Source organism: Echinops telfairi, unplaced genomic scaffold (genome assembly GCF_000313985.2).
Source record: "Echinops telfairi isolate 266 unplaced genomic scaffold, ASM31398v2 ScPeMD7_7420;HRSCAF=8458, whole genome shotgun sequence".
Taxonomy (NCBI): domain Eukaryota; kingdom Metazoa; phylum Chordata; class Mammalia; order Afrosoricida; family Tenrecidae; genus Echinops; species Echinops telfairi.
Window position 1 is genome coordinate 19,154,402 of NW_022111320.1, and position 26,848 is coordinate 19,181,249.

The 26,848-nt window shown below is 45.3% G+C and overlaps 1 protein-coding gene across 4 annotated transcripts in view; it reads left to right on the forward strand.

Annotated features, from left to right (window-relative positions):
- FNDC3B (fibronectin type III domain containing 3B) overlaps nucleotides 1–26,848 on the forward strand; it is a 365,496-nt gene that overhangs the window by 206,929 nt on the left and 131,719 nt on the right. For 3 of the 4 annotated variants that reach the window (XM_045297448.1, XM_045297449.1, XM_004704080.3), the window contains exons 5-6: nucleotides 13,780–14,023; nucleotides 16,838–17,128. In XM_045297448.1, coding sequence (XP_045153383.1) covers nucleotides 13,780–14,023; nucleotides 16,838–17,128 — 535 coding nt within the window. The remainder of the gene's footprint in view (nucleotides 1–13,779; nucleotides 14,024–16,837; nucleotides 17,129–26,848) is intronic. The other variant, XM_045297450.1, reaches the window with a different exon arrangement.

Consider the following 26,848-nt stretch of genomic DNA (forward strand, 5'->3'; position numbering starts at 1 on the left):
TCTCCTCCCCGAGACCCCTCTGCAAGGGGATCTCCAGTGGCCTACTAATGGGCTTTGGATCTCCACTCCACACTCCCACCATCATTCACTACACCATGGTTATCTTTTTAAAAAAGGTTATATCCTTCCAAATTTTTAAAAAATACTTTCAACTTTCAAAGTGGTTTATGAATCTCTAATGGTCACTTTTGAACAATTTCGCTAGGGTGGAAAAAAAATTGGAAGCCAGATAGGAAAAATTGCTAAAGTACAGGCAAGAATCATAGATTTATCCTTCTCTGAAGAAAAAAACGGGCCCATTTCTTTCCTGTCTACGGCATGTATGGCCTCTGTGGTTTCGTTTTTTCCATCCCTACTTTTAGGTGAGCCAATTTGACTTTGGGGATTTTTTCCTAACGTGGTCAGATGTTGGCCAGTCTTCGCATTATTGTAAAGAGCCGGCTTGTTTTACACAAGTCTCTTTGTACGTAAGAATCACTGGAGGGGGAGGAAAGGGTGTAGAGAATAAGCCCTTCCGGCAAGCACACAATGATGGATCACGTTCGTGTCACCCATGAGCAGAAGAGAGAAAGGGACTGTAGGGTGTCATTATGTCTCTGATTCATTGATTTTGAGGAAGTGTTTCATGGCGTTGAATAGCCAGGGTGCCGTTCTCACCATGGCAATAGCGGAAGCTCCCCCGCCTTTTATGCGAAAGGAGCCCCGGGGACGAGTGTCCTCCAGTGCTGAGAAGCTCCGAGTCCAAATCCACTCCCTCGCAATGGCTTTCGCGTTAACAGTCTAGGGGAGAAACTGCAGTGTGCTTTTTCTTGCCAGTGTGTTGCTGTGATTCTATTAACAGCAGAATGTTTATTTTGAAGCCAAAAGGGGAAAATGGAAAATTACAGGCTTTGGTATATTTCTGGTTCGGAGAAACTTGTATAGAAAAGTAAAGTTAGAGAACGGCAAAGGCAAGCTATAAATTCACTCTGAGAAAACGAGTAATGGCCACATGGTGAAACACCTTTTCAGCTGAGAATTTGGGAAGAAGAGGCTAAGTGGAAAAAGAGAAAGGAGCGCTCTTTAAAAGTGTTTTCCACCTTCAGATTCACTGGGCTCCATACTGAAGGGGAGCTCAGAGTTGGCGGCCAGTCGATGGGGCATGGCGTCTTTAATGATAATGTGGCAATGACATGTCTGAGGATATATGAAGAAGAGCTCATTGAAAACCAGAAAGGATTTGTGTTCAACAGCTTTTTAGATTGGCGGTATACATACTTTAAAGAAATTAGGAGGGGGAACCAAGTATAAAATGCCTTCGACTTGTCATCACCCAGCAATCTAAGGAGCGGAGCCCGTGGTTCTCCTATAATTGTGGAAAGATTCCCCCCCCCACCCCCCTTCAGTCTGGGCATCTATAAAAAATTGTCAATTGCTAGTCTGCCCCCATGCTAGGGATTTCTACAGCCTGCCTCACAAGTTCTTTAAAAAAAACTCAAATAACAAAAAACATAGTGTTTCCTTGTTGAACTTCTGTTTCCCCACATCCCAGACCTCTCCTGGTTGACACTGCGTATGCCCCACTGCCTCAAATACTCTAGAACCCCCTTTTTGACCCTGACATCTTTCTTCCATTTGAAGTGTCTTCCTCACTGTTATTCCACTAGAACTTCTAATCTATCAATGGCGGCTCTAATCCCCCCCGCATTTCTGGGCCTCTGTCCCCATAATTGTCATGAAACAATGTGTCTTGGACCATTTCCCAAGATCTCTTCGTGTCTATGGGGTGTATGTGCCAGCATGTAGAATACTGACTGGGATATAGTGTGTACTTTCACAGTGTTTTTAAACTTAAGTGATGGTCTAAGGTCCTTGGACGTTAAAAAGTAGTGCTGTTCTACATTAGTAAGTAGACATGCTCCAATGTGGAACCTGCTCCTTGGCCCATACCCTCCGTCTAGCTCTTACACACGCCTGCAGGTGGGGTTTCCCTTGCTCGCAACCTCCCGCCAAATAAGTTTGCATTTTTTTATTTACCTCCTGTCAAAAACTACAATTTTGGCATCTTCAAGGGACTCAGATTGTATTCCGTGGAAACTGATAAAAGAATGAGTGTTTTCCAGGTGCTGGGGGAGGGACTAAAAGTGAACGAATGGACTGGCTCTAATGGGCATGATGTTTTTTGGTGGGGGGCATTAGTATAAATGTTAAGGAGTTAGATGGTGACATTGATTACTGAATCCTGGAATATCCTGAGAACCACTGAGTTGTGCCCTGTAAAATGGTAAATCTGATGATGTGTGAATTGTATTTCACTGGAAAAGTTACACACAGAGGAAAAACAGTACCAGTTCTGAATCAGCAAACAATATTTATTGTTGGAACAGCTGGGGAGGATAATGCAGTCCACCTTGGGCCTGGTGGCGGCATTAAAACCTGCTGAGTATGGTATGGCGGTGCTAAATTACTGACTTCTGTCTCCCAGTTTTCACAGTTGTCACATTTTACCCACAAAGAAGTTGCTGTGCCTCTTCAGGCCAGAACTGCAAGTCAGGTCTCATTTACTCTGACCTAATTCCCGCTTTGCTGTAATTTCTCAGGCAGTGGCCCAAGCACACCTGTCTTGATGGGTGCATTTGCATTCCTTTAAGACAGTTTCCCCATAAATGTGCTTACCCATCTGTGCCTCTCGAATAGCAGAATTCCCAATTGCTTATAGGATGACCCATTTTAAAAGAAAGTATAAGTCAGTTGATGGAGACCGGTGAGTAGGGGAAGATTGAACAGTAGTAACTCAGCTGAGACGGGAGAGTAAGCTGGATTGTGGTAAATTCATTACATAATTAAGTAGCTGAGGGCTTTCACGTGAAATTGATAAAATGGAGCAAATAAACGTGATAGAGCAGAAATGCCAGTGACATAATCTTACAGTCGGACCAAGAACCTAACCATCAGCTCGAGCGAGGCATGCTGGCTGCAGCACGGTCTCTGTGCGTGCTCGAGGAGGGCTGAACCTGTGGCCTGGAAGGTGCTGTGGACTTTAGTTTGGGGAATTGCTGGGAACTCATCTTTTCAAATTGAGGACCTCTAATGTTGGAAGCCCTTTTGAATTGAGATAAGTGTATTTATGCCGTATTTCATTCTTTGGAGAAACAGGAAGGTTTAGGGGGAAAGTAGTTGATGTGTTTTGGCTTAAAAACAAAGGATTATTTTTCACCCTCTTGTTTGAACGATGGAAACATGGATTGGGGCAAAGTTGAATGGTCTTTAGGATCTCACCAGCCCTGTCTCCATCTGTTATGTAACTACATTTGGCAGTGTTTATTAGGGTTGTTATTACGCCCTAGGAGTGGTATTGGGAAGAACTTGGGTGATCTTGGACAGGCCCAGGCTTACCTTCTGCTTCTTGTGCCCCTTGTGTAAGTTTCATTGTATACATGGATAAAGCTGAAAACCTATCTGAATTAGTTGGATAAAGATGAAAAGAAATGTAAAGTGAGGTACTTCCCCTATTTGAGAAGGCATTGACTGCCGTAGAGAACAAGTTCAGTGAAGGTTTGGCTCCCTGAATACAGATTGAGATCATTCAATATGAAGTTAAAATTTTCCTTTCCCTGTATACCAGCTATGGTGCTTCTCAAACTTAAAAAAAAAAAAAAAAATTTGTCATTAACTTTTAGAATAATTTGTAAAAATCTCTTCAGCAGATGCCTTGAGTTTTCTTTTCCATGCTAGGTTTGTGATACATTTTTCAAGTGTTATAGGAAAAACTTCATGTTGATCTCAAAGATGGAAAAAACATAGAAAAATGAACATCCAAGTTGATGCTCTGACCATCTGGGAAACCTTTTCCAAATTAATTGATGTAATCTAAACATTTTGAATAGGAGTTAAAGTAAGTTTTTGTTCTTATACCAATGGTACACTTTACCTCATGTCATTGGTCTTTGGATTTGCTAAGGAGCAGAACCTGTTGAAATGATAGAGATGTTTCATCTCCCTTGACCCAGGGAGTGGCAGGTAGTGTAGTGAAAAATGCGTTTAAATTTGTTGGTCATTCCCCAGTGGGACTGTGTTAGTCCCGGTTGCTTAGAGAAACAAACTCAGAATATTCATAGATGTATAAGAAAGAGCTTTTTATAAAAGAGCAATTGTATATTGCGAAAACATCCCAGCCCAGTCCAGATCAAGTCCATAAGTCCGATATTAGCCCATCTGTCCGTTAGTAGTCCATAAATTCCTCTTTAGACTCATGCAGCACATGCAATGATGCTGAATGCAGGAAGACCACAGGCCAGTGGGTAGAAGGTCTTGTGGATCCCGTGGCAGTGGAAGCATCTTAACGTTGGCATGGAGCTCCACGTGCCTCCTCCAGCGATCTGAGTGTCTCAACAATAGGAAAGGGAAGGCATAGAGACTGTATGTGCCCTGCCTCTAGGGAGGACGAAGGGAGTTCCCAGAATCCTCAGGAGCAGGCCATGCCCACAGAGGCATTATTGCCTGTGACCCGATTGACAGGCTAGACTCCACCCCTTCGCAAGTTGACAGAAGATTATGTATGTAACTGCCACAGCGACTATAGGCCAGAAAGCAAAAGTTCTTGTGAGAAATCAATGGGACTGCTAAGTGGAGACCAGGGAATGCTTTTCTCCATTTTTGCTTGGCCAAGCCAGTTGAATTACCACCATTTGCCTCAACTGCTTCCTTTTGATGATTACAGTCTAAGATTAAATCCATGCTTTTGTTTTGCCATTGGCGTCTTGTTGTGTGGATGACGAGCAGGAAGGAGCCTGTGGATTGCCCTGTGCATCACATCCATATGGCAGAGACTCTGTTTCAAGGCTGAATTTGGGCCCCTGGCTGGATACGTTTTCAACTGGAAGTCAGGGAAAGGCTCTGAGAGTGCATAAATGTGTGGAGGCTGGAGAGGGGCCGTGGAAAAGAGCATAACGTTTAGATGTGCTTTCTGTTGTTTTAGTTTCTATTATGTGCTGGGTTGCAGCATTTTAATTTATTTTTCATTGTTAAGCTTATTTTCTCTTCGAAGCAGTTATAATCAACAAGGCTGATGATACTAAATTCAAAGGATACTGTACTAAAGATGTGACCTCCCTTCAAAATAGTATGCACCTTTCCTCTTTTCTGAGCTTTGTCTCTCTCGCCTCAACTTGAATTTTTTCTTGAGTTAATTTCTTGGTATCCTTGAGTTAATTTCTGGAGTTAATTTCTGGTATCCTGGCATTGTGACCTAGCAGAATATAGAATTGACAGGAAGTTAAAACCGGCTCATATGGGGCACTGCCTCCAGCTTCCTATTGTGGTTTTAGGAATATTACCGAGTTATGGATTGGACTGTTACCTGTGTATTTACTTGGCTTTCTTCCTTTAGAACTTAAGTTCCTCAATGCCAGGAACTCCATGTCCTGTTTATTCTTGTTCATCATGGCAGCCCCAGTGCCTAGAACATTGCCCAGCACTTAATAGACATTTAAGAAAAGGGGAGCGGGTGCGTGGGTGGGTGGATGGATGGATGAACGGACGGATAGGTAAGTAATTTTTACCTTGTGGAGGGAGGAGGGAAAAGGAAAACATTTGATGATATCTGAAGTTTTTTGACCTAAAATTTAGGATTCCCTTTTCTTGTTATTTTTGTACCTTAAAAAAGAGATAAAGTGGGGACCTAAGTTTTAAGTTTCCTAAAGTAATCCATACCAAACAGTGTGGCACACTGCAGTGGTTGACATTCTGTTGACAGAAACCAGGTCTTCAATCATAGAAATGATAGTTAATTTATACCACCATAATACTCAGATAGTGTAACAGCAAGTGTGACTTTGAATCATCATTTGAGGATTGAATCACCCACATTGCCTTTGATTTTATTCTGTTTTTTTCTAAACTAGCAACCTGTATTTGGCAAATAAAATAGGGAAAGCACATTTGACCAGCTGAGTAATAAAATTTCACCAAGGTTAGGCACATTTTATATTTCCACACATTCTTTGAAATCTGAATCCCAAGCTTGGACTTACTATGAATCATACAGGTTTTTTTAAAAAATGTTTTTCCTCCTGAAGTCCGTTACAATGTGATTTTTGTTGGCACAAATGCATGAATTCTTTTTTATGAATCTCTAGGCATATTTCTCAAGCATTTTAAAATAGAAAATTCATGTACAATTATTTTGCCATAAAATGGCCCCAGTCTTTAAAATAGGATATCTATTGTGATAGTTTCTTTATTAACCTATGATCTGTATCTAGCAGCAGGTCCAATAACTAAAATATTTTTGAAATAGCTATGAGTGCAAATGTTACTTTTTGCGTAATCTTAATGTGATAAGGGGAATATCTGTTTCTTTAAAAACAAAGTCAGAGGTGTAGTACTCCTGTAGTTGGCTTTCCACATTTATCATTAACTACTAAATTTCAATTGGAAATAAGTGTAACTAAAACATGTTCTTTGTTTATGGCCCCCTTGAAGTCTGCCTATCTTATCCTTGGGGCTGGGGCTCAAGAGCCTAGAGGGATGTTGAGTGGTGTGGCGTATTTGAAACTGAGAACCACGGCTCTCTGTCATTGGAGTGACACCTTCTCGATGCTCAGACCCAACTCGCCTAATTGGAGCAGGATAGTGTAGTAGTACAAACCGCAGGGGTTGTAAAGTAGCCAGATTTGGGGTTGACCCTATCCACTTGCCCACCTGGTGAGGCTCTGAAGACTTGGTTGTGATGAGAAATCAGCATTATGCAAGAGGCAGAACTGGCCTCCCCTTTTCTTGCACGCCTGCTCGACCAGTGCAGAGCCTGGAGGGGTTGAGAGTAGGTGTGGGGTGTGCTATGCTGGTGGTCAGGTGTTACTCCTTGCCTGCCCGCCCACGTCTACCACCTGCCTTCTTTCTGTTGAGGCCCCGCACGGCCCATTTCCCTCCCCTTTGCTTTTTGCCTTTCCCCAGCAACCTGGCTGGCACCTTTAGGTCCTCACCCCATCACCCTTACATTCCTTTGTCCTCACATTGTCCCATCATAGGCCTGTGCCCTTCATGTGTCCGAGATGTTGAGTTGAGCAAGTGAAAGCATCCCCTGGCCACTCGGCCACTCTCCCTTCATGGCCTGTAGTATTTGGTTCGCGTGCCTAGTGGAGGGCACCCAGGGCCTGCCTGCAGCCTCTCGTTTGGCCCAGACTCTCGGATGTGCCAGTCTTTTATCAGCGTCTTAATACATGTGAAATGCCAGATAACATAGTTGATTAGTGAGGAATAGGTTGACTAGTCTAGTAACCAGCTCCTGAATCTTGGAAGATGTGACAATCTTCTACTGTGGGGAGGTGACAATGCCTTCCTGCCTCATAGGACTTGAGGAGGAAAGGGTGAACATGCTCTGTATAAATGCCAGGGATGACTTCATGTGAGGCCTGTGCTAGTGGCCCGGGAGCCAGGACGCTCCAGTAACCCACCTGTTTCCTGGAGCATGGTGTGACCGAGAAGATGCAGTTGAGCCGTTTGTTGTCGGCTCATTGTGGGGACAGCTTCGTGTACTAGAAAGAGGTACTTTTCTGCAGATGCCCTCTGGTTTTATCTTTTTTTTTTTTTTGTTTCTCAGAGGCAACATGGTTTTGCTCAAATGAAACCATCGTATCTACTTTTTCTTTGTTCTGGATAATCTGTTCCCTAAAAGGGCATTTCTTTGTAGTCGGAAATAACAATTTGGCTGGTTTTCTCATCGGCTGAAACCTTTATGGATGCAGCTTATTCCATGCTGCACACATGTTGGGAGAATTGGATCTGACCCTCCCCCCTTTTATATATATATATTGCATATACCTATGCAATAAAGAATGGTAGGACAAAGCACAGGCTTTCTGGTCAGAGGACATAGGCATGAGTCTGTCCACTCTTTTAGCTTCAGTTTATGTTCTATTCCTTAATTGTTCCACAAGATGACTGTTATCAACTTACAGGGTTGCCTCATTTAGTGGATCTTTAGTTTATATGATGTTGCTTAGTGGAGTGGATCTTCTGAGTACTAAGGACGCTAAATTCCTTGGCTCCCACTTTATAGACTATTACATGAGACACAAAATGAAGAAATTACTATTTTCCTTGATTGACGAAATTAATCAAATTATTACTTTGCCTTTAACTGTAGTGCCTTACAGTCTATTTCTCAGTAATGCCAGACTCAGAAAAAGAGGCTTCTGAAATGTATGCTCTATCATAGGAAGCTGAGCTGTCGCTCTGTGGGGGAGGCCTCTCCCTGTGGAATCCCCAAGCTGAAGCAGAGAGCGTGTGGTGAAAAACGGCCCGGGTGCAACCAGCTAACAGGTCCAGCCTTGGGTCTGCAGCTCCGGGGATGGAGGCAGGTCCTCCCTAATTTGAGTGGTCTTAATAAATGGCCACAAGACCCCAGCTCAGCAACTCTCCACCCCAAATCCCCAAAACACACAAAAACCAATCACTCACTGCCACAGTGCCTGTTTAGAATCATCCTTCTGTAGGGTTCTGAGATCTTTTTGGAAGCAGACAGCCCTGTCTCTCCTACAGAGCAGCTGTGTCATTCACAGCCCAGTGAGTTGACCACGGACCCGCCAGGGCACCTGCAGTTTCATCTCTATTACCCCAGTTGTGCTCTTTTCGCCAGAATAAAGAACAACCTAAGGACATCCCCGTGTGCCCTTGTCCCACATGTTTGGGCGTGTATGAAGCCAGCCTGGGGGAGATGGCCATTTATGGCGGTATCTCCTTTTCAGATCTCCGCTAGAAGGGAATAGGCTATAAAATTTCATACCAAAAAGTGCTGAAGACTAGTGCCTCCTCACCATTAATAACACGTTCCTCCGACACAGCAGTATCAGATGTGTGATGTGGATCTCCTGTCCAATTGTGTCTTACTCATTGCCTAGGGTCAGCCTCTGGGTTCAAATTCAGCGCTGAGGGACATTTTTAGGGTTTTGGTTTTTTTTGGTATAGGTCAGTGGTTCTCAACCTTCCTCATGCCGCCACGACCCTTTCATGCAGTTCCTAATGTTGTGGTGACCCCCCCCCCCACCGTACAATTATTTTCGTTGCTACTTCATCACTGTCATTTTGCTACTGTTATGAATCTGACAACCCCTGTGAAAGGGTTGTTTGACCCCCAAAGGGGTTGCAACCTACAGGTGGAGAACCACTGGTATAGGTGATTGTGCAGGTAAAAAGTGTGAGCATCCCCCTTTTACCTGGGGTGTTGCTTTGGTTACCTACAAAGCAGGTGGAGTTCTGTGGTCGGGTTTAAGGACTGGCAAGAACTGTGAGGAAAGCAATGGGAATTTCCAAGGAGTTTCTTTTTCTTAATGCAGGAAAAAGTATATCTATCATGGAGCCAAGTTATAACTTCTGTTCCTTATAACCCTTTTGATGTTAAATAACAGGCATTTAGAAGCTTAAAAACACCGCTTATTTATTTTTCTAGTTGAGCACAGAAATAACCACATTATATGGCAAAAGACCCTACCAGGCCCTGACTGTAGAACGGTGTGCTGTGTTGGGGTGTTGATGATCGGGAAATACCAGCGAGAAAAGCTGCCAGCCATTACAGATAGAATAAGAAACGAGGCTGCTAAGTTCGTGTTGGGGTGTTCATTCACAACGTTGATCATTTAATTGAAACGACAGAAAAGCAAGGAGCTTCGGGTGTGATGTGTGCAGGCTAGCCCCCGTGGTGCAGTCCAGTAGCCTAACTTCATCCGTGAAATAGAACGTGTGAGCAGCGGCTCCTGTGGCTCTTCCGCTACTCTTGTACTCAACCTTGATTCCTAGTTCTGCTTCCTCCTTGGGTGATGGTGATGGTAGTGTGACCTTCATCCATCATAGCAGAAAAGCGATCCAATAGGGGAGGCGCCCTTGTTGTGTTTCAAACCTGTAGCCTGTGCATAGACCACACCCGTTCTCCCAGTTTTGTTTCGTAGTGTAGGCAGTGCCGCCGGGAGGAGGAGATCGTCCAGAAAGGGAAAGCGAGTGCTTATGTAATCACTGGCTGCCGAGGAAAGCATTCCAGCCTCTCAGTTTCATTCGGATTGAAGTAGAAAAAAAAGTCGACTTCCATTTGCATGGTCTGTCTTTAAAAAACTCTTGCGGTAAAACCACAACTATTTAAAAGAAGAAGGTAGAGAATTAATTGGATTCCACATGTCTGAAAACTTAGACTCAGATGTCAGGTATTTGCCTGAGTTGGGGGGGGAAACGGTTTGATAGTGAGTGCATGAATATTCTTAGCAGACATCATGTAAGCTTTCTTCATCTCCTTTCCCTCCTCCTCGCCACATCTCCATTCATAGATTCATTCCCCAGCATCTGCCAAGTGTCTGCCAGGTGCCGGCTGCCCTGGAGGGAGGGACCTGCGGTGGGGTGGTGAGGGGGGTCTGTGACCCCAGCCTTAGGATTGCGGTCTAAAGTAGAAGAGCGACCCACCCACCTGGGTCTGAGCAACCTGAGCTCGTTGCCTCCCCATTCCTTCTTTAGTTGTTTATTTGGCCAGTTTCTCTCCTGTTCACTTCGTGTGGGATCCGTTTTCCCCCAGGACTTTTTCCCTTCCCAGAATGCCCTAGGAGCCCACGTCACCCATTGTGGCAGCAGTGAGACAATTGAACTTGAGCCGGACTGGCACAAACTCGGTTGGTCCTGGTCCTCTGTGTAGCCAGCTCTCTCAGTGTTGGTCACCGCAGCAAGCCGACCGCCAAGCATTCCCTTTGGAGGACATGGATGGGGGCTCCCGTGTGTCCCTGTGCACAGTCAGCACTGCCGCTTCCTGGATCGTCCCTGCCCGTCCGCCGCAGATCTCTCTCAGTTTTCCTTTGTCTCGTCGTTGAAGTTCCTCTTTTGATTCATGTGGCTCACAGCTCAATAGGGTTTAAGGAAAGATTTTCAGGAGCTGAGAACTTTTATTGAAAATTCTTGTGGAGCATTTCAGTTCAGTACAGGGGACTGGACTGTCTTTCTTCGTTGTTGACTAAGAGGAAAACCACTCAAAATAGGAATTTTTTTTTATGAGCTGTGTTTTCATTCTTAAACTTAGAGTCCGTCTGCCCCACCCACCCCTCACCCTCAACACCCCCTCGTACTGGCTCTAGCTTTGGGTAGACTAGTTTAACTTTGACGACTTTGTCCCTCCTCTCTCTCTCTGAATACCTGTGTATGCAACACAGCGTAGTTGGGCGGTTTCACAAGGTGAACCCATGATAACAGGAGTGTGTGCGAGTAAGATTTTGGTACTACGTGTCAGGGACGACGTGTCAGATTCTTCCCGGAACTTAATTTGTGTTGGCCTTCTCTGAGAGATGATATCGAAGCAGGTACTCAGGAAATGTTGAGTGTACCCTGGCTTCTATCACTTCTCTTACTAGCCCTGCTCGTGTTTGTGGTTTCTACGTTTGTTTCCTAACCCTAACCTCCATGTAATTCTCCACATAGTGAAACTTAGAAGGTAGGCCAGTATTGAAGACCACAGCTGTGCCACTTAACTGTAACGCAGCCACACTGTGGCTGGTTTCCTTCATAGGAGCCCGAACCCACTGTCCTCGGGGCGATTCAGAATGATTGCATTCTTTCGTGGCTGTCCGAGGCTGTGAATCTTCTCGGAGCAGGCAGCCTCATCTTTCTCTCACAGAGTGGCTGTGGGTTTGAACAGCCCGCCAGTCCCACCCCAGTTCTGTAATTCACAGGTCCAGGCTTACCAGGCAGCAGGACTAGGGCTCCTTTCAAAGAACCCAGGGGTGCTCGCATCACTTCCCAACTGTCGAAGGAAAGGCAATGTGATAATCCATGCATACCAGCTGGTAGACCAGGGGGTCCTTTTTATCTCTCCCCCAGGGTTGCTCTTATAGCTGCCATCTCCAACTATTGTCCTTTAAAATAATGATGATGATGATAATACTGTTTTGGTAAAGGCTTAGACAGTAGATTTCCACTCATTGATTTATATGCATTGGTTACATTTTGCACAGTACATGAACATGCTCTTTATATTTTGAGTTCTATTTATATTAATCTCATTTCTCTGCCCCCTCCGAAGCAGACGCATACATGCAAACCCCTTTATTTTAAAGTACTTGTTGACTGTTCTCGTGGGCAGTATCTTAAATGAACTTACTGTGATACTCATTGGGGACCTCAAGGGCTAACTCCAGTGAGGCTCAGAAGACTGTCTCAGTGCCATGGTGTTGGGAGCCATCCAGTCTCAACCAGTCTAATAGGGTTTTTTTGGGTTTTTTTTAAGGATATGCAGTTTAGTTTTATATTTGGGCTTATTCTACAAGGGGTCCTTCTAAGGGTAGGGAGCACGGCTTCCTCTTTGATCTTTTTCTTTTTTACTTGTAAATTAGATGGTTTACTGAGCCATTTTCCATTCACTTACATCAAGCGTCCTCAGACTACTGCCTGGATCTGGCCCGTCGGGTGTTTTTGCCCCGTTTGCTTTTTAACTTCAAAATAGGATATGTGCAGTGTGCATAGGAATTTGTTCATAGTTGGGTTTTTTTTAACCATGATCCGACCCTCTAACGGGTCTGAGGGACAGTGAACTGGGCCCCTGTTTAAGAAGTTTGAGGACTCCTGACTTGCATCATCAGTTGTCTGTGTAACAGTGCACACGCGTTTTGTTTCCATTCTTTCATTACAGCCCCTCAGTGTGCCCACTATCCTACTTTGTCCCTTTACTCGGCTGGCTGTTCCTTGACTGTCTTTCAGATGTTATTCGATCTATGAGGGTCAATCCAAAAGTATTGCTTCAAAGTGAGAGAAACCGCTATCAACAAAACCATCAAAATGTGAACCCCGTCCTTCTGGACATTTTCTTCATCTCGCTCTCTGTACTGCCCAAGATGGTCTTTTGCTTCCCTAACCCTACCCTCCAAAATTCTACATTCTTCAATTCGTGCCACAACAAAACAGCAACTTGGGCACCCTAGGGGCACCCAAATTGTGCCCCCTCCACCCTGCACACGATCACAAAGGACATCTTGAAAGCAAAGAGCTCCATTCTGATTTAAGATTGCCCAAGCGTAGCATTGGCCCCAATCGCCTCATTTTCATGTACATTCCCAGCCCCCGAGGAAATGACACTTAAGCCATGTGAGTAGCTTCTGGTGCTAATGTTCTCGTCGTCCCTAAAGTTCTTGTGCTGATGGAGGCATGTGTGCCGGCACCAGAAGGGGCGGGGTTTTGTCTCCTACTCAGATCCAGAAACTCGAACATCACTGCTTTCCAGATCACTAGTGAGCCAATCATGAATTTTTAAAGTGATCCCCAAAATTCGTTTAAGCACATATGCTATTTACTTATCTTGGATGCAGCCGGTGAAATTTCCATGAGCAAAGGATGTTGAGAGTGATCATCAACTTTCAATATTTCCAAAAAGGTTTTAGGAAGTGGTTATAAAGTAGCTGTTGGTCGACAAATACTTCGTTGTGTCTGAAATTTGCATGGCTACATGTTACTATTACATGTTATTACATACAGGAGTGGAGCTGGCTGAGTTAACTGTGAACCCTCTTACCCTCGGTGGATTCTCACTCTAGGGCCCTGTAGGATGGAGTGGAATTGTACCGTCGGGTTGCTAGCACTGCGCATCTTCAGTGTGCTTTAACCTGACGTCCCCGGGCTCCCTGCTGGCAAATCAGGCATGTGGAACTCAACACCCAAAAGACCCCTTTCTGTGGCAGAGGGAAAAAAAGAAAGTTCAGGAGGAATTTTTTTAACATGATACATTTCACAGGATGCTTGCTGATAATATATCTTACACTCTTTTGCTTTTGCTCTTCTCTTTAGGTGATTGAAGATAATACTGGAGTCCGCCGGGTGGTGGTCACACCCCAGTCTCCTGAGTGTTACCCCCCGAGCTACCCCTCCGCCATGTCTCCAACCCATCACCTTCCCCCCTATATGACTCACCACCCGCATTTTATTCATAACTCACACACCGCCTATTACCCTCCCGTGACTGGACCTGGAGATATGCCACCTCAGTTCTTTCCTCAGCATCACCTGCCCCCCACCATTTACAGCGAGCAAGGTGAGTAGAGATTTCATTCGGAGCCATGGAAGGTGATTACAGCATGCAGGGGTGTGAGAGAGCTCCCCATGTCTGTCTGTACTAACATGGCAGAAAGGGCCTATGTGGTACATCCTCATGAGAAGTCCCCGGTCTTCCTCTGTCTGATTCTCTCTTCTAAGATTACTTTGTGGGTTCCAGCTCTCTCTCGCTCTCTCTTGCTCTCTCTCTCTCTTTTTCTCTCGTTATCATATTGTCTCGATTCTGTACCCCCACCCAAAGCCCACAAACATCAAGGAAGGGAATAGCCTTCTTTATTATAGAGAATAGGTGGTGGTCTGTCATGTGTTACCATGTCTCGTAACCATTTTTTGATGAGAGTAGCCTGAGACCCAACTTGGCATATTCATGTTGGGCATCCACCTGGTCTAACAGCATAAGGGAGGTATAACGTCTCATGTGCCTCGTTTTCACCAGTAGCGTGCTGGGAGATCTCAGTAGCCTTTGGGGGATGTGAATGTTCCATGGTGCAGTCTTGGCAGAACTCAGAATCCCCTCGCTGTTGATTTGGTCCTTCTGAACCCCATATTTAGTTTTAACAATAGCCATTATGGCAGCCACAGTTTTACTGGTGATTAAGCAGAGACTTACCTAGAAGGGAAAAGAGCTGCGGAACCACTTATTTCATGTCTTTTGAGCTTGCCTGTGGAATTAGTTCAGTCTGAATCTTGTCTCTATCCAAGTGGAGACGGAGAAACCAAATAAAGGAAGTTAAAAGTTAAATGCTACCCTATAGGATTTTGAAAAGTCAAATTTTTCTCAGCTTCTGTGAAACATTTTTCTGCTTTGCACATTTATTATGTTTGTTTAGATATTCTCTATTTGAAAGGTCTGTTGTAGAATTGTTGAACAGTTATTATCCAACTTCAACACACACACACACACACACACACACACACACACACACACACACTGCATGCCTTCGGCTGAGCTCACCCTCTATCACATTAACAACAGGCACAGTTTTGAGATGAGTATGTCCGGGGCAGTATTCTGTTGTAATCTAGTTACAGAACTTCATCGGTTACTTTTTTAGTAATTGGAAAGAGATGTAGCACAATTTAGAATAATCAGGTGTTATCATATTGGGGTGCAGGGAGATAATAGCAAAAGTATGAAATGAATATTTCATGACTTGTGGAGGCTTCACTTATTAAGATGATCTCTTTTGCCTAATGATATAATACCCATAAATATTAGATAGTGTGCCTATACCATGAGAATATTTGTATAAAAACAAAAAAAATCAGTGAGCAATTAAAATATGTAAGCAGTGGTGTGACACAAGTTACATTAAATAGTTGATTGCTTGCCTGAGTTTTCTGGATCTGAGTTATGATGCTGTTGGGGAACACATTGGCTATTTATGTATCTTTTATTCAGGAGTGTCAGACTTGGCCTATGTTAATAGTATCCCAACTAGCCACAATTTTCTGAATAGTACCCCTGGCAATTTCAGGTAAGCCAACAATGTGTTGTCAATCATCATTTGAAAACTCAAATCTGCTTCATGCACAAGCGGTACTTCTTCAGAAAGTTCCTGGGGGGAAAATGGAATTTCCCCACAAACTTTTTGAAACCTCCTTGTATATTTTGGTATCATGTACTTGGACATTTTGTTGGAATAGAAGGTGTTTTTGCACATTCTCACGGGGGCGGGGAATGGATTTCATAGAAAGGTCTTCTTTAAGAAGTGTGAATAAGAACATAGAATGCATTGCTTTACCACTGAGTAATTCAGATATCCCATGTTAAATTATGCAGGGTGAGCATGCGTCCCTGGGTGTGTCAGGGTCTCTCCAACCCCGTAAAGATGTTTCATCCCGCCCCTTTGCACCTCTAACATGTTATGGTTTTAGATGGGCCCCATGCAAGGGAATCACTCTCTCTTTTTTAAAAATAACAATCTAAGGATCCAACATCTATATTGGTTATTACCATTTTATTATTATGCTTAGGGATGATTTTAACTGATTTAAAATTTTGAAATGATAGTGCCCTGTGCCAGTATCCTAAGATTATTTTTCAGGCTTTAATTTAAACAAACACTTTGAAATATGCAGTGTAAAGCCACCTGATACTCTGCTAGTTGGTCTGTTTTGCCTCATGATGGCTCCAAGAGAGAAGTGTGAGGCGGTAGCTTACTGTTGGGCCCCGTAGCTTTGCCCTGCAGGCGTTCCTGGGACAGCTCCCTGAGTTGTTAGAATCGATCATTCTCATCATTGTTCTAGTAAGTGCTGTACAAGTACTGGCTCTTCTGGCGACCACAAGTAACCCCATCTATTTGGATGCATGCATCCTTTCTCATAGGCATAGTGTTCTGTTTGTAATCTTTCTTAACGCATCTTGATTTTTAAATGCTTTGTATGTTTAAAGAGGCTAGGGTTTGGGGTTTTGTTTTATTTGGGGGGTGGGGGTGGCACGGTTCAAATTGCAACTCCTGAAAACATTTTGATAGGTAGAATCAAGTTTAGATGTAAATCTACTCGAATTAAGAACAATGTAAGGACAATCGCTTTGTCTCCTCCAGTTTTTACCCTTGCTTTCTGGAACATTTCAGAAAGTCCGATTCAGTTTGTAGCAATTGATTATTCCTCGGTCGATGCGAAATGAGTAGGTATCTTGAGCAAGACTTACGTATGTTGCCATTTTGCACTGTGTTTGTATACTCCTATAAACCCCTCCCTCCTTTGTTCAGGGCATGTGACCGTATGCGTCTTCTTTATTGTTGAGACTGTAGACTGAGCTTGCGTTTGTCATGATCATCCATTTTAGAAATTATACCACTCTATGGAATGTCAAGCTACATTACCCGGGAAGACCAGTGCAGCAAACCTCCGCACAAAAAACTGAAAGACCGCCAGATTGACCGCCAGAACCGCCTCAGTAGCCCTCCTTCTTCTGTCTACAAAAGCACCTGCACGTCAGTGTACAATGGCCACGGGAAGGGCCACGGTGGTGGCGGCTGCGGAGGCGGGGGAGGCGGCAGCAGTGGCGGGCCGGGAATTAAGAAAACAGAGCGGCGAGCAAGAAGCAGCCCAAAGTCGAATGACTCAGACTTGCAAGGTAACGCCCACGCCGTTTGCCCGAGTGAATGACCGATCGATCGAGACAGGGCACTTCCGAAAGAACGCAGCGTTTACATAAGACGTTGTGTCATGGTCATCGGGCATTGTGGTGGAGGCTTTTTGTTTCGTGTGCTGGAAATGATTGAGTAGGACTTCTCTGAGCTTTCTAAATAGGGAAAGAATATTGCCTGGTCTCAATTGCCTCCTCCCACCCCCCAAGAATCCATTTTATTGGGAGGTCATCCGGATATCCTACCAAATTCCATAGTTCAGTCACACCAAGGAGTATTGTACACTTGCTACCACAATCTGTTTCTAAATTTTCGTTACTGAAACTTCTTAACTTTCTAAAAATATATTTTGTATTTTTCTACCTATTTTTATCTCATTAACAAATATGTGAACGTGTTCCCACGTTAGCTTCTTGTTTTACTCTGAATAGGTTGGGAAGAGATTCAAAGCAAAGCAATCTTTCTAAGAAGCAGGGGGCCGGTTTAAGTCCCATGATCATTCTAGTTCGTAAATCCCAAAATAATTCCATTCAGTAGTGAAATTAGTCGTCAGAAGAATATATTTCTGCTTCATCTCAGGCCCCCGTTGTTCCGTGCTGCCTTTGGCATCCTGAAGGCACAGGATTCACCTCCAAGAACCTGAGCTTGCATTTGTTAAAATCATCCATTTTAGAAATGACGCCACTCTACGGAATGTCAAGCTATGTTACCCGGGAAGACCAATACGGTCATCGCACGTAGAGCGCCATCAGCTCAGAAGGGATGGGGTTCTTTTGTGGATCACCCTTGGGGCTGTAGATGTACTGATACTGGGCGGGAAGAAGTTTCAGGGTAAGATTTAGAGATGACCTGTCTCCCTGAGTCAGAATTGACTCGTGACTGTGCATGTGAGTTTATTCTGATGCCACAGGAAGAAAGACCAGAGGCACTTTCTAGAGACATGCAGAAAACTGGTGTCAGGGAAGCCAGAGGGCAACATTTTGATGGATCCAGTCAGTGAGTCTCCAGATACAAATGAACTGACAAACGGAGACAGGAACCACGGTGATGGGCAGAATTAGCGCCGATTGGGACACTCCTTCAGCTTGCTGCTTCCTTAGGGGACCTCATCCGGATAGAAACAGGGTCTACCTATATGAGACCGGGGTTGTGAATGGAAATGTCTGGTATGGATTTTGCCTTTCAGAAAGCTATTTGGCTTTCTGTCTTGGTGCTTGAGAGCCAGACCCACCAGCGAAGCTACCGAATGAGGGGCTGACGAGTGCGGGGGGAGGGGGGGATCCTCTGGGTACCCATGCTGGCTCCTCCTTCCAGGCATGACGTGTGTGATCATGGCCATGAGATGAGCTTGATAGAGGCTCTGTCTGGGAGTCCACCAGTTAGTTGGTGACCATGTGTGGGAGAGGGCAGTGAGTTCCTCTTTGGGGTTTGAGGTTTGAGAGTTTCCTGCTGTGAGCCTTAGCAGACCTCACTGTAGGACTGGTTTGATTGGTGTCCTGTTTGTTCTATCAGGTTGTCCTTGAAAGCGTGATGTCTCTCAGTTCTGTGAGTTCTTTAGATGAATTGTTGGTATCCGAAGAGCAGAGGGTTCGATGGCTGGCTTGAAGTAGGAGTCACGTGGACTAGAACCCCGAGGGTAGAGAAGAAAACTCCAGGTGTGGGGTTGTCTAGTCTGAAGTGCTCTTGGAAAGGTCTGCAGGTTGGACTCTCCAGCCACTCCATGTGGAAAAGATGTGGAATTCTAGTTGCATGGAGACCACAGTCTTGGAGACCTTATGGGGACGCTCTGCTCTGTCCCATTGGGTCACTGTGACAAGGCATGGACTAGATGGCAGAAAGTGGGATTCTTGTGTTTTCGGTCTGCCCTAGCGGAGAGTCCTGTGCACCTCCTGAGCTTGCAGCTGGTGCCCACTGACCCAGCTCTGGGTGGCTGGAGAAAGAGAAGTAAGTGTGGGCATTGGGGTCTGAACTGAATAGGGGGAGGAATGTGGAATGGGATTGGTTACCCACTACATAATTCAATATCAGAAATAGATGCTCATCGTCTCTTGAGGCCGTTTGGCACGGTTGGTGCCATGAGCAAAATTTGCTGGGGGATTGTAGCAGTGCAGATGTGCACATCTCCTTGTAGGACAGAGTGGTAGGACAGAGGAAAACATGTTGATGCTCAGGGTGATGATGGCAAGAAAAACAAAATTGAGATAAAACGTGAAAAGTTGTTTTTCTGGGTAGGCAAATCTAATGGGTATTCTAATCAGGCCTTTTGAATGCAGTTATCCCCTATTCCTCTTAGAATTATCATTATTATTTAATATGCAAGAACCATAAGTCAGAGCCAAGGATCAGGACCTTTAAAACAATTCTTGAGAGAAAGTTAAATGCCTGCCATATAAAATTATTTATAGCCAAACAATACTATACATTCTGTCTTCAAAATCAGTTTACTTAACAGGGTTGTCAAAAACTTTGCTATAAAAAATGAAATTTCTCAAGCTTTCTGAAGTCTCCCATGGAAGAGCGCATGTGCACGCACAGTGCAACATCGTTTTCTCAGGAGAGTTGTAGTCCAAAGAAAAGACAAATAAGAATGCTTAGCAGTCATCAGAGAGTTTATGAGCTTTGAACTCCTATGCCTGCTTAAGCAATGGTGGCTTTGTTCTGCACCAGAAAAGATTGTAAAAGAAGCAGATAAACTAGATAGGAGATTTAAAAGGACAGAGTGAAATAAGGCATGGGAAATAGAGAGGAAGAGTCAGTGTTAGCACATCATGTTAACGCAGTCATGGATTCATCATGCAGAAGTAAGCATCCTCAGATGGGCAGATATTTCCTATCACGTCAGCCTAAATGTGTAAGCAACTCTATATTTTAATATTTCCACAGCTTTGGGGGGGGGGAAGGATCTTCATTGATATTTATCATGAAATATTTGGTAAGTGTCGAACATATATGAGAAGCTTCAAAAAGCGGACAAATGGAATATCCCCACGAACTTATCAGAATCCCCCTTATGTGCCTGCCTGGATTGAGAGAGAGTAATATTATTTTGAGCACCTTAAGCTCTTGGCCATTGTGGGGAAAACACATGGTTGTGTTAGGTAGCAGAGAGGTTGCTTTTGCATAAAGAGCCAGGCACGTTTTTATTCACACCTGTGGCTCCGTGTGGTACCTTTCCTCATCTGGCCGCCTCCGGGTCGTGCTTACCTACTGGGCTGTGATCTGCAGGGTCAGCAGTTTGAAACCACCTTTGGAAAAAGACTGGGCCTTCTACCCTGTTATGAGTTCCCATCCGGGAAAGCCATGGGCCATTCTGCTCTGTCCTACAGGGTTGCTATGAGTCAGTGAGTTTGGTTTGGGTGTGAAAAATTACAGACGGGGCAACTTGCCGTGTTTTTGAACCGTGACATAAGAAATTGGACTGAGTATGCCAGTGAGAATTGGAGGGGGGGGGCGCATTTAATGCATCCTTTATACAGATCATCTGTGACGAAATTGAGGACAAAGAGCTGAAGCCCTGAATAGGGTGTACAGAACAGGTTCCTGTAGAGCTGCTTCATAGGAAGCTTCGGGTATCAAAGCAAAGCGGAATCATGACAGTGAAGTTCCGGGAACAGTAAAGTATGGCTTGTTCATGGAGTCTGTCTGCTCCTTTCTGTGTGCTCCTGTCCCAAGCCAGACTGCCTCTGAATGCGATCGTTGTTCCAAATGATGCCAAGACTTCCCTCTGCCTTCTCGTACATGTGAGCATTCTAGTCTCCGAAGTGTCTTGTGCTTGAAGTTACTTTATCTGACTTCTGACTCCCGGGAAATTAGCTTCTTGAAGGCGTCTTGGTTTACAAAGCCACCTGATGAATATTAATCTGGGGTTAAGGCCGGCCTGGCTGACTGGTTGGCAACCATTTGTGACTTGCACACTAATAGGATGTACACCGAACCAGGAAGCTTGGCTTGTATTGTTTCTAAGCATCCACATTTCTAGTGGAGTCCAATCTCTCAACCTCAGTCTCCTATCTAGCTTTGCAGGGAATCTCCTTGCATCCTGATATGAAAAAGACATGTTAAAAAACAAAGGGGAATGTATAGATGTGCTTTACACAATTGATCTATGTATTGTGATGAATTGTATGAGCCCCAATAAAAAACAAAACAAAACAAAAACAAAGGGGAACTCCTTCATTGGTTCCTGGTTCTGCGATGAAACAGAACACGTGAAAAGTCAGCAGATTGGTTCTATAAATCTAAACAAATGCATTAAAAGATAGAGGCATGTTAAATACGCTCTTGAGACCTGGTTGATGCTACAAACACATCAAGCTTTTAAAGATACTGATTCACAGAGCCTGTTGTATCATATGTGTATGATTCATTATTTGAGTTGTATATATGATTTCTATTTAAATCATATAGATCAGCGGTTCTCAAGGGGCCGTGACCCCTTTGGGGGTCAAATGACCCTTTCACAGGGGTCACCCAATTCATAACAGGAGCAAAATGACAGTTATGAAGTAGCAACAAAAATAATTTTATGCTTGGGGGGTCACCGCCGCATGAGGAGGAACTGTGTGAAAGGGTCACGGCATGAGGAAGGTTGAGAACCACTGCTATGGATGATAAATCAACTATTTAAATTGGCTTATTTGAGAAAGGTTTGTAAATTATATATGAGAAATCTATTTTAATCATACAAATATTTATCATGTATATATGATTTTAAAACCTGTGAAACAAACCTGATCATCCAGGTTGAGTAGGGAGGAGGAAAATCCATGTCCACACTGGCCCAGGGCTGATAGCCTGTGGGCAGAGGTCCGCTAAGCTTCCACTCTCCATCTCTCTCTCTCCGTCTTCTGACACTAACCACCCCTCCCCCGTGCCACTCTAGTTATCTGCTGGGTTCAAGAATCCATTCCGTGGCCACACACAACTCACAGGTAACCTTCATAATTATGGGAGGTTATTAGGGACGCTAACAGTTTACCACAAACCAGGATTAGAAAACATTAAGCATGCATTCTTTATTATTATTATTTATATTTTTTAAAAATTTAAATCAGTCTTATATTAGAACATTCTGCTCATTTTTATAAAAAAATAATTCCTTGAATATTTGGATTTAAATCCACCATTTTATTCTATGGTTTGCATTTCCTATGCTTTTAAAAAAATCATTTTATTGGAAGCTCTTACAGCTCTTATATCCATCCATCCATCCATCCATCCATCCATCCATCCATCCATCCATCCATCCATCCATCCAATCATCCATTGTGTCAAGCACATTTGTACATGTAGTCCACAGCAGTACCTCTTAGCCAGCAGCTAATTATTTTCTTTGGTCCTCAGCCTCGCAGTCAAGAGATACCCTGGGCTGTACCTCTTCTCTGGGCTGGGAAGCCCACTTGCTGCTTCGCCCCCCAGGAGCATGGCCTCTGACCACAGTGCTGCCCTCCTCTGCTGTAGCACTTCTGGTCCCCGGGTGGCATGGCCTCTGTTGCCTCTGACACTTCAGGCAGTTTTCAAATGTGTTTCTCTGGTGGCTTCTCTTCTTTGATGGCCCTAGGAATTCTGTCTTCCTGCTTCTGAGATGCCTCCTTCTTAAAGTCAGGCGGGATCCTGTACTGGCTAATCCATCCCTGAGTTAGAGCCTTCTAACCTTAGTAGCGTGGGCCCACCTAATCATTGGTATAAAGAAATGGATACAAGAGCCAATTAAGAAATCTCACTTTACCACACCCTGAACCTTTCTGTCTTTAAAGTGGTATGTTAATCTTGTATTACAAATTAGTATATAATAGAATGATGTTGTATAATTTTATATGAAGATTGGCATAATCCTGGTCTCCAACATGTGAGGATTAATAAAGGCTCCACGTGCCCGGTTTTCCATGTGGCCAGCAGTGTACATGGACGGCACTTTGTTTGAGTCTAACCACCCAGAGCTGCGCCAGCCCTCACGGGTTAAAAGGACCCTGTCCTTCACACTGCTCACTGGCCAGAAGCCAGCTGTGCAAGCTTGGATGTCCACTGACACCCTAACATCGGATCTGGCAGCCACCAATTTGATGCGTTCCAATGACCCTGGGAATACCACCACCTTCTATACCCCCGGCCTTTGTTGGCTTCATGGCATTGTCATGCTTGGCGCTTCATTGCCTGTGCATTATTGAATCATGTTTCTCTCCCAGAGGTTAGCTGAGGTCAGGCCACAAGAGGTTTTCCTTTGGGGTTGGCCACCCCCCCCACTCGCTAGCATAGATCCTCTGCTGTCGTCTCTGGGATGATATGACAACAGGCAGCCCCTGGAGGGCTGAGGAAACCATGCCTCCTGCACCGAGAACAAAGGCCAGGTTGTACTCTCTACAACCATTCATTACTTCACAATCACGCCCCCCCCTCTGTCATCGAGTCCATTCCAACTCACAGTGACTCCAGAGGACAGAGTAGGACCGCCCTGCGGGTCCGAGGCCACAGCTCTTTACAAGAGTCGAAAGTTTCACCGTGTCCGTGGAGCCATGGCTGGTGTTAAAGTGCTGCCCATGAATGTGGTTAGCGTCCCCATGTGTAACCCCTACTCCCCCAGGACCAGGACTCTTCACAGTCATAGTTGATGTTCATACTGCATGTTACAAGAACTTTTACACGTGTCCCTACATATGCTTTACATATAGTTGTAGCCCTTACTGCGCCGACTTCTACCTTATCAAACACCTGGTTAGCCGGCATTTCTCATTTCTGCCCCATCTATTCTGTCCATCAGCACGTCCGTCCACCTGGCAGCAGCAGCTGCTCAAAGGTGAGCCCCAGAGTGTCTGCTGTCGTGGTTAAGAGCAGCTTGCCCGGGCCATGATGCTCCACGATTCGTCAGTCACAGAATGCTAGGCTTTGACGGTTATGTAATGAATTACTGTCAGCTGATGTGGTTATCTTCCATTTTCTTCCTAATGCTGTTTTTCTTTTTGTTTTTGCCCGATGCCCTGGTATTTGGAACCTGGCCACGTACATTAGTGAGGGATGGGTGTGCCTTGGGGAGTTGTCTCCCTTGTCTTCAGTGCTACTGTTTTCTTTTAATTAGTTCTTTTCCAAGACACTCCCTTCTCAAAATAAGAACCTTTCTACCTCCCTTCCAATCGCTCTCCCTCTTCCTCCTGTGGCCCCTCACACTCTTCATGGAAGCCCAGAGGGGTTCCCGTCTGCTTCAGTCCACTGTCCATGAACAGCTAAACCTTTCATCCCAGCCCACGAAGGTTGCACACAGGGCCCTCTCTGGTCAACAGGTACCGGAAGGAACGGACATCTCCTAGTGGGTTACCTACAAACTCACAAAGACAACTTGGACCATAGTCTTCCTGGGCATCCTCTATCCTGGACCCTCTTCTTAGGCTGCTGCTCCCACCTGCCGTATAAGCCCAAGTCAAGATTTCCTTTGCCCAGCCTAACTGCTGAGACAGCTTTATGAGGGACCCACCCTGTGTTTAAAGAGGTGCGGTCTATTTCCTCCTCCATCGGGTTCTGTACTGTGGTGAAGTGTAAGTCGTTCTGAGCCTGCCATTCCCCCCCACCCCCCAACCCCCGTGTTCCCCGATGTCTAAACCACTGAAACCAGCCCCTGCTCAGCTCACGATGCTCCACATTTCCCCACCAGCCCCGCCATGGTGCCCCGTTTCAAGAATGTGCCTCAGTCTCTCTTTGGAGCTTGCTCTTGCCACGTTCTTCTGCCCTGTAGACGCCAACGTGACCCCTCAGAGCCAGCTCCAGTGTCCCGTCCTCTGAAGTCTGGGTGCTTCACCCAGACATAGGAGTGACAAGAGAAAGTATTTCGGGGTTTCCCCCTTCTCTGTCCTGTATCTTTCCCAGTGTTTGACTTTAGATGGGTTCCCTGGGCACCACGGCCACAGTCGTCTGAGTTCAGGGACAGGAATGGGGACATCGCCCTTGTGTATGCAAAGTTCTGCCAGAGCTGGGCCTGGAGCCCGTGTGCAGTGAAAGCCCAGTCACAACTCTCAGGTTGCTGTTCATCGCACGGACTCAAGACGTTTCCGTTGGTCTTCCTAGAGTTCAGGAAGTTTTATTTCTTCCCTTTCATCCGTAGCCACCACGAAAGTGTCGGACATTGAGTTGCCAGTCAGGCATAGTGAGCTAAAATCTAAGCATGTAACTAGAGTTGCCCAATCTTTCAGCCCGAGGTGTCGTGTGTCCTAAGAAGAGGGTACAGTTACGGGTAGCTCTTGGTCCAGCAAGGGTGATGTGGCTTACGACATGAAGTAGGGGGCAGGGGGGGGTGGTGCACAACAAACTTTGATGGGTACATACTGTGCAGTGTGTACACATTAATTATGGGGGGTATGTGTGTGGAGAGAGGTGAGAGGATGGTGAAGTGGGAGTACATCAAGTGCACCAAGTCAAAAATGTGAAAACGTCTTTCATTTAAAGGCCCCTGTGTGCATGACAGCCCCTGCTAACCTTTCCCTCATTCCTGAGTCTTGTCCCAAGAGGGAGGACAGATGTCTCTTGTGTGCGTTAGGTGGGCACGTGAACATGACCTGTTTCAGAACTCGTTTCATGAGTTATGGTTTAGCGTGAACCGTTTCTAAATCTGATCCATTAGCGGACTTTCTCCTTCATCGGGTAACCTTAAGTGTCATCCCAATTAAAGACACGAGCCTTTTGCTCCTACCAACACTCCTCCCTCCTGTTCTTGTTTTCACATCCTCCAGCTGCCTCTCTGGCTCTCCCTCCTCCCTCCATGTCCCTGTCTCATGCTCTTGTCCCCCGTGTCCTCCGTCTTCCCGGTGGTCTCCTCCCCTGCCCACACACTCACCTTGTTAGCGGGGCAGTGGTGGCCCCTTGTTTTCTCCACAAGCCCTTCCAGGACTCAAGCCCTCGTCTCTACTCTGGCTGCTCCACGCGCTCAGCCCAGCAGCATCTGCAACACACCAGTAATGCCTTCGTGATTGCCCCAGCCCCGCTAAGAACCAACCGCCCCTGGGCGTGGAGTCCCACCGCCGGCGCATTTTGTTGGGCTCTCCAGGTTCGGCTGGAGAACCACTTGCCCAGTTTTTAACAGATTTTTAACCCGGGGTGGTGAAGAGGAAACGTTCCGTTAAAATGTTTATCCATTGCTGTTGAGTTGACCCTGACCCATAGCCCCTCTGTAGGACAGCTCTCAGCCTGTACTTGTCTCTGTAGAAGTCAAGTACCGCATCTGCAGCAGCTGGTAGTGTTCAACAGCGGAGTGCCGAACCACCCGTCGCCAGGGGCCTTTGAAAACATTGTCAGTGGAAGCCTATCCCATGCTGTATCTGCCCCTGGGTGGGAGAGTTCCTTTCGGGTTGCGATCCTCTACTAAGGACTAGCTTGCATGCAGACCTCTTCAAATTGCAGGCTGTGCACGAAGGAATTTGGGATAAAATGGTGAGCATCCCAAATATAGAAGAAAATGAAGATACAACATACTTTCGGTGTTGGGCCTTTGGAATTGTTGACAATCCTGAAATTCAGTTACACTTTAGGTCAAATTCCACTGCACGGAGTCATTGGAGCTCTGAAGCCCGTGAGGAAGGCGTTATTCAACAGTGCACAGCGCCCTCTGCACCCCTCGTATTTTTCTTTAGCTGCCCCTCTCTGGCTTCCCCCCCCCCTTTCTCCCAAGAGTTTGCTATCATTGCTCAGAAACCAAGCACTGACCCCTGACATCGCTGTGCCCAGAA